Source organism: Balaenoptera borealis (assembly GCF_965194805.1).
Source record: "Balaenoptera borealis genome assembly, chromosome: 1".
NCBI lineage: Eukaryota > Metazoa > Chordata > Mammalia > Artiodactyla > Balaenopteridae > Balaenoptera > Balaenoptera borealis.
Genome location: NC_138860.1, coordinates 92,311,315 through 92,327,898, shown reverse-complemented (window position 1 = coordinate 92,327,898; position 16,584 = coordinate 92,311,315). Strand labels below are relative to the sequence as shown.

Genomic DNA, 16,584 nt, shown 5'->3' with positions numbered 1-16,584 from the left:
GCTAAAGCTACACAACTTCTAAAAGAGAACATGGAAGAAAATCTCAGTGACTTTGGGCAAGGATTTCTTAAATATGACACAAAAAGCACACAAAAAAATTCATAACTTAGACTTCATCAAAATTAAAACTTTTGCTTTTTAAAAGACATTATTAAGGAAATGAAAAGCAAGGCACAGACTGGGAAAAATATTTGTAAAACGTATACCTGATAAAGAACTTGTACCCAGAAGATAGAATGGACTCTCACAGTTCAGTAACGAGAAAACAATGGGAAAAAGGTTTAAACAGACACTTCTGCAAAAGGATAGAAATATGGAAAATAAGCATGGGAAAAGATGTTCAACATCATTAGACATTAGGGAAATGGAAATTAAAACCACAATGAGATACCACCACACACCTATTAGAATGGCTAAAATTAAAAAGACTGACCATACCAAATGTTGGCAGTCATAAGAAAGAACTGGAACTCTCATACACTGCTGATAGAAATGTAAAATGGTACAGAGACTTTGGATAACATTAGCAGCTTATTTTAAAGAGAAACATACATTTACTGTCTGATTCAACTTTACCCAAAAGAAGCAGAAACATAGATCCACAAAAGGACTTTGATGTTCATAGTAGCTTTATTAATAATAACCCCAAACTGGAAGGAACCCAAATGCCCCTCAGCTGAGGAATGGATAAACAAATTGTGTTATATCCATACAATGAATTACTCACCAACAACAAAGCAATGAGCTGTGACCTACTGATGCAGGGAGCAATGTGGATGAATTTCAAAAGCATTATGCTAACTAAAAGAAGCCAGACACAAAAGCCTACAAACTGAATTCTTTCATTCATGTGAAATTCTAGAAATGACAAAACTATAGTGACAGAATTTTCGGCATATGTGGTATTTTTCTTTAGAAAAAATAAAAGCCGATGGAAAGCAAAATGAATTATGGTTCTTTGCCCAACTTATGTATCATAGTACAGGACCTACAGCTGTCTTAAAGATTTTTAACATATTCATAAACAATAAAAATTTACTATAATCACCCAGTGAATGAAGTGGATGATTAAGTTTAATTTTTACTATTTGGGTCAGTGAAATGTGACTGTAACATACTGAGACCCTAGTGGACTCTGAGAAAACTTCACATAACTAGTTCTGAAAATGATGTCCGTAGTATCTTCATCATTGGAATCAACTTAAAACCTCTGAAGTTCAGTACTTTGAAGAATACAAGTGTTTTGAAAATTCCCTCTTTTTTCCTCCCAAAGATAATTGAGCTTAATTTTTCCTTTTAAATCACTCTTTTTTCCTAAACAGTCACTTTGAACATTCATTGATAATAGCCAATAATATCTAATTTCATTTTCAGATAAAAACCAAGGTCAGAAATCCAGGGAACCAGCCCAGTGGCCGCAAAGCCTTCCTAAATATTAACTCATGATGACCGATAGACCGGCAGCTCCACAGGCAGGCTAAGAAATAATATTCTAATAAACAGAGCTGTCTGAAATTGGCATGGGCTATCTTGGGAGAGAGTGAGTTCCCCCAGGTTCAAATGGCCACTGCAGACTCCATTGGCAGGAACAAGGAGAGAAGTTTCAAGCATCAGATGAGGTGTCAGGCTGATGGGAGCACTTGTGGGTATGCGGCTGGAGTCAGGCTCCTCAGATGGGCCACTGCTGGAAGTGTCCTGAGCCTCACAGGGGAGAAATCTTCCAGCCTTGGATCTTGTGGGTGTTTAGATGGTAAGCCTTCTGCAACATGTTATTTGAATTTAGTTTTCAGGATGGCAGTCCCCTAACCTGTTTTAAAGATGTTGTAGAGTATCTCCAACACAGTTCTGAAAGGTACCATCCTGTATGGGTTGAAAACAGTCCCAAAGATCATTTGCAGTCGAGGAAACGTGCACATTTCTGTTTGCTTCAGTGCCCCCCAAGACCTCTTCCTGACTCACTCAGTTTTCTGGAAAATCATTGATGAATTTAATTTGCCCTCATTATTGGTTTACTTGAAGTTGTTAGATATCAAAAGTCCAGACCTATACCTTGAGCATGCTTCTTTTTCCAGAAGCACCTCATGGCTTAAAATAATATATTCAGTACTTAAAATTGCTGACATATTCTTCCAGATAGCCTGGCGGAAGAGAAGAAGGCCCCAGATGGTCGAGTTTGGCAGCAGTGCCCGGGCCACTGCGTTCAGAGCGCCAGCTTTAAAGTAGTTGAAGTTGTATTTCATAGTCAAGCTGGGAATGTGAAACTTTTATTTTGGAATGGGATATATTATGTGCCTCCCTCCTCAGACATTGAAAGAACAGGAGCACAGATTCTCTTCACTTAAATTAATCCCTGTTATAGTCCTTATACTGACTCTTTCAATAAATATTTAGTGATCAGACTATGGGAGGTGCCGTGAGGGGAACAGATACAAACAAGGCCTTAGCCTGAGGCAACTCAAAATATATTTGGGGGCAGACAAGATGGAAGAGTAAGCAACTACAGGAGAGTGTCTAAAGCATGCCATTTGCATGGATTGGGAAATGGGCACCGTGGAGGTCCAGGGCAGGAAAGAATATTGCATTTGAGTTATTTAAAGGAAGAGTGGTTTGGATGAGCCAGGCGTGCAGTCCCAAGGAAGGGACAGGCATGTTCTATTAGTCAGAAATGTCAAAGAGAATGAGAGGCAATTACGTTGGTGATCAGGACATTGCTGCTGACCTTCAAGAATAGGAGTTTCAGGAGAGGATGGTATTGGAGGCCACATTGTAGTGATGTGCAGGGCAGATGCGTTTGAGGAAATGGAGGGTCAGTCACTCACTGGAGATGTTTGATTGTGAAGGGGAGAAAGTGCAATGGAGCCAGTGAGAATTTTTGCTTTTTCCTAAGGGGAAGAAAACTGTTATTTTGAAGGTTACGGCCTAGTGGGCTGCTGAAGGGGAGAGGTTATATATGTTTGAAAGGGAATAATTAAATTGTAAGATCCCAGAGAAGATAGTATTAATAAAGGAAAGAACCACTGGACAATTGATAGCATTTTTGATAGGGACGTGAACTAGCATAAACTGTATTTTTGCATTTTATGTAAAAAACATTACATTAAGAAACTGAAATATCATTATTGATTAGTAATCTTCAAGTAAGAAGTTGGGGAGGAGGAAGGATGAAAAGTAGTTCCACATTTAGAGTCTTGTTCTTTAAAGAACGTTAATGTTTTATATCTTCCGGTAGTAGTTTAGTGGGATTATTCCTTATCTTTACAATGGAACACCAAGGAGTGCAAACTGAAGATAGGAGTTTTTTGAGACTCACTCCTCTTATGTGTCAGGGCTTGTCATGCTAATCAACCTTTTACATCATTGATTGTTGAATGAGGTTGGGAAGAAAGGAGAGGCAAGTAATACCCTGAGATAGGTGGAACTTAACAACTTCTGTGAAGCTTAGTTGACCCCAGTACAGAAGTTTTCAGGGAACTCTGTCATTCAGGAGTGAGTGCAGGTTTTTTTTGTTTGTTTTTTTTTTAAATTTTATTGAAGTATAGTTGATTTACAATGTGTTAATTTCTGCTGTACAGCAAAATGATTTAGTTATACATATATTCTTTTTCATATTCTTTTCCATTATGGCTTTTACAGGATATTGAATATAGTTCCCTGTGCTAAACAGTAGGACCTTGTTGTTTATCCATTCTCTATATAATAGTTTGCATCTGCTAATCCCAAACTCCCAATCTTTCCCTCCCCCACCCCTCCTCCTTGGCGACCACAAGTCTCTTCTCTATATCTGTTGAGTCTGTTTTTGTTTCATAGATATGTTCATTTGTGTCATATTTTAGATTCCACATATAAGTGATATCGTATGGTATTTGTCTTTCTCTGTGTGACTTACTTCGCTTAGTATGATAATCTCTAAGTCCATCCATGTTGCTGCAAATGGCATTATTTCATTCTTTTTTTATGGCTGAGTAGTATTCCATTGTGTGTGTGTGTATGTATATATATATCACATCTCCTTTATCTATTCATCTGTTGATGGACATTTAGGTTTTGCAGGTTTAATCACACATCACGACAGCCACTGTGTAAGATTTCCTGGGGATGGCCAAAATGCTGAGAAATATTTGCTGTGTGCTGTGTCTGATGACTAAACCTTCTGAATGTGTGTCTGGTTATATGACCTCTTCACTGTTTGAGATCACCACAAATGTCTCTCGCTCCTTCAGAATTAAGTGTGTCACTTAGATAAATTTTTCTCCACCGAGGACCTCACAGATGTGGCACTTGTCCTCCTCAGACACAGGTGTGTTCGCAGTGGTGAACAGCCGCTCCTTGTCCCTGCTGGGGAAGCTGACCATCAGCGCTGCCTTCAATGTCGTGTATATCTACACCTCGGAGCTGTACCCCACGGTCATCAGGTATGCCTCACACACAGGCTTCTCCTTCCCATGTCCTGAATTCTGTTGTAGATGTTTGCATTGACAGAGGCGTGGTCCTCACTCCACCTGGAGCACAGCGAGTGTCGGCTAACAGCAACTCAGCAAGCAGTTGTGAGCCCAGCACCTGTAGAGACTGCTCTTGCCCTCTTGGCAGAGGAAAACGTAACTTTATCTTGGGCTGAATTCCCTGTCAATCTTGAGAGAAGTACGCTACACTAAACGTATCCCGTCACCCAAATAGTGCTCGGATGTTGTTTTTATTTCAGTGCACGTGAGTTATTCAGTCAACCCTGTTGTGTCAGGTACACGATGGACCAGGAGGCAAGGTCTCTGTTATCACAGAGCCTATATTTTAGCACAAAATATACACATTTAGAAAATGATGGGACTTCCCTGGTGGCGCACTGGTTAAGAATCCGCCTGCCAACGCAGGGGACACGGGTTCAAGCCCTGGTCCGGGAAGATCCCACACGCCGCGAAGCAACTAAGCCCGTGTGCCACAACTCCTGAGCCCACATGCCACAACTACTGAAGCCCGCGTGCCTAAAGCCCGTGCTCCACAACAAGAGAAGCCACTGCAATGAGAAGCCCCCACACGGCAACGAAGAGTAGCCCCCGCTCACCGCAACTGGAGAAAGCCCACGTGCAGCAACGAAGACCCAATGCAGCCAAAAAATAAATAAATAAAGATAATTCCCTATAGTTATAAGTGAATATTATATTTACATATTAGTTGTTAAAGGTGGTCTTCAATGAGTAGGACGTGCTTATATCAAAAATAACATATTCAAAACAAAACCAAAACCCAACATATTCCATCCTTAGTTTCCCCTCATAAAATAAGTCTGAAAACAAAAGAACAAACCTAAATTTGAAGGGCAGGGATGCAGCTTAGTCTTTACAGAACGGCCTCTGTGGGCTGGACCATAGTCCCCCAGTCGGCATTTTCCCGGTCTTTTTTTGAGGATCATTCCAAACAGATCCTTCTTTTTCCCTTATCCATGCAAGAAACGTAATGGTTCTGTCTGCCTTTTTCCCAGTAAGAGATCAGGTTGTCTGTGATTGGCGTGTCATTCCCTGATTATTCCCAGAACCTGCTTTCTCTGGCTATTGCCTATAAAACTAGGGTGACCATTTAGTTCCAAACTGGGACACTTTTGAGAGCGAATGTGGGCATTATTAACAATTTGGCTGGGATAACAGGGTGCTGTATGGTCACCCTACCTATAATCATTATCATTCTCATTTCCTCTCCCTCCTTGATACCCACATTCCCCAAGAAGGTAATGTTCTTGGTTTCCTGAGAATATATGTCCAATCAATTCCTATTTATATGCCTGATCCTTTCGTAATTAGTTGAGTTTAAAGAAATGGGCAGACTTTTCAGATCATTAAACCCTGGCTCTTCTATGGATGTTTTAACTGATAGGAGACCTAAGACATGAGAACCCAGGAGAACATTTAACAAGAAATATTCACATGCTCACTTCTGCACCAGCCTCTATACCTGCACTGTCCAATATCACATGTTGCTATTTAAGTTTAAATTAATTAAAATGAAGTGAATTAAAAATTCAGTTCCTCATTCTTAGTTGCATTGAGCTCTCTGTAGCTGCCTGTGTCTGGGCGCTTCCATATTGGACAGGGCGAGTACAGAACATTTGCAGCATCACAGAAAGTTCTAGTGGGCAGTACTGCTCTGTAGCATCCTGCACTTCCACTTTGGGATTTGTTATTCTGAGCCCACTATCCCTTAGAGTCTTTAAATTGTCCCCCTAGAACTTACTGACTTTTTTTTTTACTTTTCCTTTTGCCTTTCAGGAATGTTGGGCTTGGAACTTGTTCCATGTTCTCCAGAGTTGGTGGGATTATTGCTCCCTTCATCCCCTCACTGGTTGGTTTGTACCTCCTAGTTTGTTCTTCTTGATTCTCTGCTTTGGAAATGTTTGTGCTTTTGAGTAGAAAGAGGTAACAAACAGCTGCTGTTTTAAGATCAGCCTGACACAAATGTGCACCTTGTGCCTTTTAGATGAAGGATCCATGAGGGCAGATGGACCCTTCCCAGGGATTGGCTGTATTCACTGGAGAGTTAGCTACTGCCAGCCTGCCCCTTCCTGTCCCCATTTGTACGTTAGTTGATTAGTGAACATTTCCTAAGTTTCTGCTGTGTGCTGAGCTCTGTGCTAAGCCCTTTACGTACATCATATCATGCAGTCTTCACCACAACTATATGCTGTAGGCATTGGTACCCTGTATTAAATAACAGAGAACACAGCACACCACTCGGAAAAGAAAATTAGAAGAGGAGGAGGTGAAAGGGAGATAAAGTAAACTCCATCCAATCTCAAAATGTCCATGTTCTAAGAAAGATCCCATGGAGCCCCTGTGCACGTCTCTGCTTGGTCTCCTCTAGGACTTTCCCAGCCAAGACTTGTTGAAGCATGATTAGGTTTGATGTGGGGCTTTGAGCCTCTTCTGGAGACAAGTGCCATCACTCAGGCAACTGCTCGCCTCGTCCTAGTACAGGACGTCTCTGAAATGCCACTGTAGCCTTTTCTTTTCTTGAGGAAGTGGGATACACTTCCTTTTTCTGAGTATTTCTCTGTGTTTCATGCTCAATTTTATTTTTTTTTAATTTTTTTTCCACATCTTTATTGGAGTATAATTGCTTTACAATGGTGTGTTAGTTTCTGCTGTATAACAGAGTGAATCAGCTATACATATACATATGTTCCCATATCTCTTCCCTCTTGCGTCTCCCTCCCTCCCACCCTCCCTATCCCACCCCTCTAGGTGGTCACAAAGCACACCGAGCTGATCTCCCTGTGCTATGCGGCTGCTTCCCACTATCATGCTCAATTTTAGATCACAAGACCCTTCTTATGAAGGAGTCATATTAGTTTCATTTTGCAAAATGTGTCCAACGCTAGGTGTTTATCATTAATGATGCCCGACTTTGGACGGCTGTCCTAGAACATTGTAACACCCAGCGCTGTGTCTTCCCTGAGTCCCACTAAGTTGAGAAGAGGTGAACGTTCCCCTTGATTCAACAGCAGGCCCACAGTTCTGGGCACGTGTTTGCACGCAGGGGGCCGGAGGTCAGAGTTTTTCGTCCCCCTCCTCTCCCCTCCCCATGCCTCCCTCTCCTGCTCCATCATCTCTTCACCTTTGAAAAATCAGGAAAAGATGATCAGAAGGGACATCCTAACTAGCCGCCGAATTTGGAAGCCCAAACCGGAAGGTGATAAAGCTGGGTTGCTCCTGTGCAGGAACTCAGGAATGGTTATCAGCTCAGAAATCCCCCAGAGCCCCGTCCTGCAAGAACCTTGGTGTTATCTTTGAAATTGTATGTTTGTATTTAAATTTTCCTGAGAACGTCTTTTGGACCGGCCCGCTACCATGTCCAAACCACGTGTATAGGTTTCTCTAGCCCTTTCTCTTCCTTTTCAGGGTGTTTACGCCTTTAAGCCCCGTGCCTCTCAGTTCTGGTGCTTAGTGAATCAGAACACATATGTGGGACTGTTTGGCCCGTTCCAGTGTTGAGAGCATTAAAGTTCGTCGTGGTCAGCAAATATGCGGGGCGTCTCCTGCGTGTGGAGATCACTGTGCTGCAGGCCACTCACCTGGAGTGGAAGCTGAGTGTCCGGCTCACCATGCACTCTGGCCGTGTGTCTGCACTGCTCAGACAGCCAAGCCCCTTCCCCGCAGTCCCCAGCCCGTGCATGAACAGTCGGCTGCGTCTGCTGCACAGGCCAGCGCTGTCCTTTTGATCTACTCACTCCTGTCTCTGTGCCCGAGGACTGGCTCTGGTTTCCTGGGGTAATTCTCTAAGGGGAAAGAAGACGGGCTTTCTGGTGTATTCTAGTGAGGAGGCAGGGCCTGGACAGTAAACATGGCAGGTCCTGGGTCATAAGACTGCTGATGTCATCTGCTAGGAAACTAACACTGAGTTTTTGTTTGTTTTCATTCCACTCCCTGCCCCCATAGAAGTACGTGCAGTGGTCTTTACCCTTCATTGTCTTTGGAGCCACGGGGCTGACCTCAGGCCTCCTGAGTTTATTATTGCCAGAAACCCTTAACAGTCCATTGCTAGAGACGTTTTCTGACCTTCAGGTGTACTCATATCGGAGGCTGGGGGAGGAGACGTTATCTTTACAGACCTTGGATCCCCCTAAGGTATGATGGAATTTTTCTTAATCATTCAGATTTACCATTCGGACGATGATCGTTTTGGGGGAAAAGAAAAAAGAAAAAAAAAAAGAATATCTGGTTATATTAAATAGAACTGAGCAAAACTGCTGGAAAAAAAAGGTGGGATCTGATAGCAGCTGATTGTCAGAGAAATAAAGATGATTCATTAGCTTTCTTAGAACACTTTAGGGGCTAGTTCTTAGGGGAATAAATGTCATCAGAGTACATTTGTCAGTTGAATGCTAGACAGTAATTTAATTTTAGAAATGTCATGACATCATTTCCCTGCCCTTTTCTCCTTTCCCGCTTTAGTCTGTGGACAAGGAGAGCCCTTTAGGGAGTGAGAGTGAGGAAGAGGAAGAGTTTTATGATGCGGATGAAGAGACACAGATGATCAAGTGACGTGCCCCAGATTCCTCCTCAGACGCAGAGGGTCATCTTCTCTGCCTCCAACGAGGGCAGGTTCTCCCAGGAAACTGAAGGGAGCTGTGGAAAGATAGGCTTGAACAAACATCGAAGGTACTCAGTGTGGCCTGATGTTTTTTAGGCACCAAGGAAGTTGGAGAAGAGATTTCAAGAAACAGGACATCACTGCATCAAGTGAATAGTTGTTAACTGCCCGCAATTCAGGTTTAGCTCAAAATCATGACCTCTGGCCAGATTGCTGAAGTCCACATGCCAGAGTGGTAAGCTCATTTGTTTCTAGAAGTTTGATTACGTTGCCTTTCAACTTCATTGTGACCTAAAGGCAAATATGTAAAATTTCTTCTCACCATTAACACGTAATCTGTCCACCAAATTTGACATCTGCCTCTCTCAGTTGCTCCTCACCAGGAATCTCTTGAGGCAGGTTGGTGTTAGCATTTCATTCATTTTTTGTGCCAGAAGAAAAGCACTGAGAGGTCATTTGTGTGGCCTGAGGCCCTCCACCTTCATCCCAACGGATGAAATTTGGGCCCCCAGCTTGGTTCCTGGCCCAGTGATTGGCTTGAGCTCCCTGTCCTGTGCTTTCAGTCAGTCCCACGGATGACCCGCTAGGAAAAGCCAGCTGCACCAGAGTAATGTTCAGAGTCCGAGGTGTGGCTTCCTCTCCCTGGCAGCTCCCTTTGATACTCGAATTGTGTAATTTCTTCAGTTCCCACTTGTGTGCGCCTGGAGAAAAATTTCCATCTCAGATTCTAGTACCAGCAATAACTTCCAAACCATGCCCAGTAAATGACGAAGTTTTATAAAGGGGGAGGGCAGTTAAAAAGTGACATGTCAGGGCTTCCCTGGTGGCGCAGTGGTTGAGAGTCCGCTTGCCGATGCAGGGGACACGGGTTCGAGCCCTGGTCTGGGAGGATCCCACATGCCGCGGAGCGACTGGGCCCGTGAGCCATGACTACTGAGCCTGCGCGTCTGGAGCCTGTGCTCCGCAACAAGAGAGGCCGCGATGGTGAGAGGCCCGCGCACCGCGATGAAGAGTGGCCCCCGCTTGCCGCGACTAGAGAGAGCCCTCGCACAGAAGCAGGGACCCAACACAGCCAAAGATAGATAAATAAATTAATTAATTAAAAAAAAGAATATGTACTTAAAAAAAAATTAAAAAAAAAAAGTGACATGTCAAGACTTTGGATGTTAAAAAGGAAAAAAAAAAGTGGATGTTAAAAAAGGAAAAAAAAAGTGCTGTTTTTAATAAGGAAGAAAAGAAAATTATCTTTCACAATTTTCTGTTTGTTTTCAGTGTTGTGCAAGGAGGGACTTGGGCAACATTTAAGAACTTGAACTCTTCTAGTCCTAGATCAGCTCCAGCCTGTTTGGTTAGCTAGAATGGAAGGCACAGTAATTTCCTAGTAAATGTTGGTTTTCATTAAGTACTGCCAGCTTTCAAATAAATCAAAGTCGTACTCAGTTTTCTAAAATCATGTGCTGAAAGTGTTTCCCATGAAACCTGAGTATTATCTCAAATAGGAGTGTTAACCTGGCGTCAACAAGCTTGGACAGTGTTGCTTTAGGTCACTTTCCCAACTGGGAAAATTTCTGTGTTTTCAGAATTTCCATTTCTATTAATCCCTTGGAGACAAAGAAATTTCACTGGAGATAAAGAGAAGTCATCACTGAGTCTGTTTCTGGAAATCTTGGAGGACTCACCTCGCATTGGCTCCAACCCTCTCCTGTCCTCTTCCATTGACCTCTCGGTTTGCACTATACCAGCTTGTACCTTTGTTAAAGTATTTTTATGTCCTTCATGCCCTTGATTATGTATTGGGCTCTTTATAAATAGGGACCATCTCTACTACTGTTTATTTCTCTCTGCTGTGCCCAGAACACAGTAAATATTACTGTTTCTAGCCATCAGGGAAATTGTAGAACTCCTCCCAGTATCATTTTTGTAAATCACAGGTAAATCTGACCCAAACCCCCAAATTGTGGAATCTCGCTGTCTTTCTCTGGGAAATGGAGACCCTGCCCACCATCAAGAGAGGAAGAAAGGAAGAACTTACAACTCAAACCCATGTCCCCTGCCTGCCAATGCAGGGGACATGGGTTTGAGCCCTGGTCCAGGAAGATCCCACATGCCGCGGAGCAACTAAGCCCGTGCGCCACAACTACTGAGCCTGCGCTCTAGAGTCTGTGAGCCACAACTACTGAGCCTGCGTGCCACAACTCCTGAAGCCCGCGTGCCTAGAGCCCGTTCTCTGCAACAAGAGAAGCCACTGCAATGAGAAGCCCGCGCACCACAACGAGGAGTAGCCCCCAGTCGCCGCAACTAGAGAAAACCTGCGCGCAGCAACGAAGACCCAACGCAGCCAAAAATAAATAATTTAAAAAAATAATAATTACTGTTTTTTCATCCCTTTGCCTTTTATAAAAACAGGTTTTTTCCTTTTGCTATTAACTGTTGAAAAATAGTGATTGTAGAGATGGTGCACATGAGCATATTTGTATTGATTAAATTATTGGAAAACTCTTAATTTATAGGTAACATATTTTGTCTGTTCAGATGATTTGTAAAAGGTATCCTTTTAAATTTTTTATTGCATTAAAATTAAATTTCTTTTCTCCTAAAAAGCAGCAAGAAAACCATAAGACATAAGAAATCCCAGGGCTTCCAGGGTCAAAGGTCTTATCAACAGCTTGTCCAGAACCCTGGCACCACCCGGATATGTTGAAAGAAACTGTTTTGTAGTTTCCTGATTGTTGAGTTAAAACCACTGCCCCTTGAAAATGCAGTATTTGTCATTTGGCTGATTTCAAGCAATGTAGACATTCTTTAGTACTTAAAAATGAACAAATAAAATACAACAAGTAAGAAGCAAATGAAAGTTTCTGGGACACTACTTAAGTAAATGTAATCTGGGCAAGTATTTTTATGGAGGTCAAATTGATAAAGGTACTTTTAATAGATTCATATTCCTAACGAAAACATATTGAAATAATTCTCTCTACTAATTAAACTGAATTAAACTGCAGCTTTCTAATAGGACTTACTCTTCCATTACTAATTCTTACTAGATTATTAGTTCTTGGACATGTATAAAGGATTTTTTTAACAAAATAAAATGCAGGTATTTTGGTTTCTTGTGAATATGATAAAGAATTGTAAAATGTAGACCTTTTGTTCTTACAGAACGTTATCAGGATGTACACAGTAGCATCTTTGACAAATTGAGCAAATATAGAATCTGCTAGAAATTATGGGTGGTATGTGGGTCAGGGGCTGTAGCAAAGTTAGGGAGTCAGTGGGTACAAAAGATAACTATAAAAGTATTTCTAGAAAAAGAAAAATGCAAAGATACTGCATTGTTAGAAAATGCATCTGTGTAGTATGTTAAAGGGAAAGATCTTATGATTATCTCAATAGATGCATGAAGATTATTTGACAAAATTCAACACCTATTTAAAATAAAAGCTACTAGCAGACAAGGAGTAAAAGGAAACTTCCTTAGCAGTATAAGGGGTATTGTAGCACGTAAGATGAATTGACCTAAGGCATCTCTTCACCTTCCCGGGACCTTCAGACTTTCTTGATAATGACCACAATAAGAAATGTATTTTACATATTCTTTCTCTTCCCTGTTCCTCCACCTCTTTCTAATCTCTGTCTCTGTCTCTGTTTCTGTCTCTATCTCTGTCTCTTTCTCCCCGCCTTACAATACTTACTATATATATATTTAAAATATATTAAAATATATACATAAAAATTTCATGAAACATGCTTATTCTTGCTTGGTACACTGATAGCTTATATTCTGTCCCATTTTGTTTTATAAAATGCCACTTGTGACCCACTAAACCGATTTCATGACCTACTGTAGTTTAAAAACCCTTGGTTCGTTTCTACTTTATAACAAAGTGAATCAGTTATATATATACATATGTTCCCATATCTCTTCCCTCTTGCGTCTCCCTCCCTCCCTCCCACCCTCCCTATCCCACCCCTCTAGGCGGTCACAAAGCACTGAGCTGATCTCCCTGTGCTATGCGGTTGCTTCCTACTAGCTATCTATTTTATGTTTGTTAGTGTATATATGTCCATGCCACTCTCTCACTTTGTCACAGCTTACCCTTCCCCCTCCCCATATCCTCAAGTCCATTCTCTAGTAGGTCTGTGTCTTTAGCAATTATACTCCAATAAAGATGTTAAACAAAAAATAAAATAAAATACTAAATGTAAAAAAATAAAAAAATAAATAAAAAAGAGCAATACCAAAAATAAATACATTAATTGCTTAAAAACAAAACAAAACAAAACCAAAAAAAACCCTTGGTTCTTCTCTGTCTTCTTGTACTGCAGAGGCTTTAAAGCTAAGATGTACATTTCCCAAACATCCTTTGCAGCTAGGCTTCTAGGTGCAATTAAGTTTCCATCAGTCAGATTCAGATGGAATTTGGAAGGTGGGAGTGAGGTGGAGGCCATATTTGTGATGCATCGTTTTTTCCTGCTGGGGTCTCCAGGGATGGAGGCATTTGGTCTTGCTGAGGCAGTTTCAGCAGAGATGTTGACAGTCAGGGGCAATATTGATTAAAATCTTAACAAGATTTTTTGCATAGAACCTGGCAAAATAATTCTAGTAAAGAAAAGTAATGATTCGGGGCTTCCCTAGTGGCGCAGTGGTTAAGAATCCGCCTGCCAATGCAAGGAACACGGGTTCAAGCCCTGGTCTGGGAAGATCCCACATGCTGCAGAGCAATTAAGCCCGTGCGCCACAACTGCTGAGCCCGCACTCTAGAGTCTGCGAGCCACAACTGCTGAGTCTGTGTGCAACGACTACTGAAGCCCGCGCAGCTAGAGCCTGTGCTCCACAACAAGGGAAGCCACTGCAATGAGAAGTCTGCGCACCGCAGCGAAGAGTAACCCCTGCTCCCTGCAACTAGAGAAAGCCCGCGCACAGCAACGAAGACCCAACTCAACCAAAAATAAATAAATAAAATTAAATTAAAAAAAAAAAAGTAAAGTAATGATTCGAAAGTATTCAACAATCCCAAAAAATAAGAGCAAGCAGAAGGGACTCAACTTCCTAGATATTGAAACTTTCGAAGCCGTGGTGTCAGTGTAGCAATAGATAAGCAGATCAATAGAACATAATAGATCCCAGAACAAGACCAAACATATATAACAATTTGGCATTTTTTGAAGATGGCATGACAAATCAGTGGGAAAAGAGCGAACTATTCAATTATTGATGTGGGAACTACTGGGTTTCCATATCAAAGAAAACTAAATTAAGACCTTTCTTCTCACCATAACAAAAATTCCAAATAAGTTGAAGACCTAAATGGAAAAAGTCAAAACTTTAAAACAGCTATAAAGTGGTATAGGAGAATGTTCTTATGACCTTGGGGGATTGAGGGATTTTTCAGACAAGAAGTAAAAATCACAAATCATTTTTAAAGAGACAGATTGATATGTTTCACTGCATCTAAATTTAAAACTTCTTTCTGTATGACTAGACACACCACAAAGTTAAAAGCAATAGATAGGAAGAAAATATTTGCAACTGCTGTAAAAAAACAAAGATCAATATCCAGAATATAGAAAGAATTAGTGCAGATAAGAAAGAGAAACAATAAGAAAGTTTACAAAAAATATTTTTAGGCAGTTCACAGATAATAGATGCTCAGCCTCAGTAGAGGATCAGAGAAATGCAAATTGAAAAAAGATTAAGTTATGTAAAATCCATTAGATTGGAGAAAAAAAGAGGCTAATACCAAATTTTGAAGATATGAAGAAAAAGGAATTTACTTACATCCTGATAGTATAAATTTATTCATCAACTAGATTGTCAGTAGCAAGTGAGGTTGAAAACTGTAAATGTTCTATGACACAGGAATTTTGCTTCTATATCTATGTCATGGAAGAGTTTTCAGATATTTTCACTACCATTTTAAGAAAACTGTTTCACACTGTGTGACACACAGTACACACACCTACATATACATATCCACACATATATATATCACCAAAAAAAGTTTTATAAAATAATACTTACTAGATACACTGCATTGTATTTTCTATGGTATTATATTTTACTTTAAAATGAAAAGAATGTTGGTGAAGACACACAAAAGTGATTTCACAATTCATAAGCAAATCAAACCAAGCAGTTGGAAAAAGTGAAACATAAAATTTTTGCTAGATCAAAGTTACTTCATGATTAAATTCTTAAGTGAGTGACAGGAGTATTTGCCAGTTAAAGAGATTCAAATGCTTTTTAGCCACACTTTACAGTCAAGACTGTTGATATTCTGTTGCAGAAATACAAGTCTCACTGTTATTCCCACCCAAATGAAGAGTTATCCCTCTTCCCTATAGGTCTAAATTTCTCTTGGAAAAGAGCTTTGCATCTGTGGAAACATTTGGACTTCTCAGCTGAGACCCTGGAGCTCTGTAATACAAAGCTTAGAAGAGATTACTTATTTATTGAAAAATGTCAAGGGCAGATGTAGTCAAAGTAGTATTAAAATAACTTCAGTCTAGACCTTGCAGAACAATTGATTTTGAATAGAATAGATGTTGATGGAATTTCTTTGCTTCAAAATATAACTTCAAGAAATTGAGTGAAATGATTGTGTAAGATGGGCAAAAATGCACACTCAGTTTGGAAGTGAGTTTAATCAATGAATGATTTACCAATATGTAGGCAGAGCTTCCAGAAACCACAGAACAGAAGGCAGTATGCAGAAGGAAGCCCATTGATACAGTCCACACAGCATAGGTCGAGGAGTGGATCCGGAGAGGTAAACTGTTCAGCACTGGGAAGCACTTGAAAGATGGTAAATATTTGTCATGTCAGATTAGGGTTTTAAAATTGTAGAAGCTACAATATGCTTGCCGGTGATAATATAATAGGTTCATTTGTTTCCTAGAGCCACTTTAATTATTAGAGATGCATTTCACCATATATAGGATGTTTGCTTTCCTATTGGCTATTGCAGATGGCATGCACCTATTTAATTGTGTAGCAGGATCAAGTTATATGTATATGAATATAAGAGGGACTCTAACACGTTTTACATTGCCTGCCACTGGAGTGTGATCTGCCAAACGACCTCCCTCAACCGCTCTGACTCTTACAATGGGTTCTGAGGAAATACTAATAACATCAAGGGCAGCATTTCACCATATTGATGATCTTTCTTAAGGAAACAGGTTGATGATGATCCCCAAATATTTTAAAGTCTCACATCTCCCCCCACTAATTTCCCTGAAAATACAAAATAGAAGAATGGTGAACTGAAATGAATTGTTATGTCTATGATATGCTTGCCTCTAATGCAGCATAGGTAGATTGGAAAACTTAATTCTGAAGTTAACAGGGAAGGAAATTGGTAGAGAGCAGCAGTTCACTTTCAAATAATATCCTTCCTGTACTATTTATTGTCATTAAGTTTTCCATTATAGTTTTCTCTGAATGGATACTGTAACCAAGAGAGAGGAGGAGGAAGAGGAAGAGTATTTTGCTTTTACTGGCAGAAT

The 16,584-nt window shown here is 40.7% G+C and overlaps 1 protein-coding gene across 10 annotated transcripts in view; it reads left to right on the top strand.

Moving 5' to 3' along the window:
- The window catches only part of SLC22A15 (solute carrier family 22 member 15), a 124,399-nt gene that overhangs the window by 71,523 nt on the left and 36,292 nt on the right, over positions 1–16,584 (top strand). For 2 of the 10 annotated variants that reach the window (XR_014237845.1, XR_014237847.1), the window contains exons 9-12: positions 4,292–4,412; positions 6,255–6,327; positions 8,421–8,609; positions 8,937–9,310. Coding sequence is in view for 3 of the 10 variants with exons in the window: in XM_082369197.1 (XP_082225323.1) it covers positions 4,292–4,412; positions 6,255–6,327; positions 8,421–8,609; positions 8,937–9,026 (473 nt within the window). In the remaining 7 variants the exon portion in view is untranslated. Of the gene's footprint in view, positions 1–4,291; positions 4,413–6,254; positions 6,332–8,420; positions 8,610–8,936; positions 16,231–16,584 lie in introns of those variants that run through there. The other 8 variants (XM_082369199.1, XM_082369198.1, XR_014237849.1 and 5 more) reach the window with 7 other exon arrangements.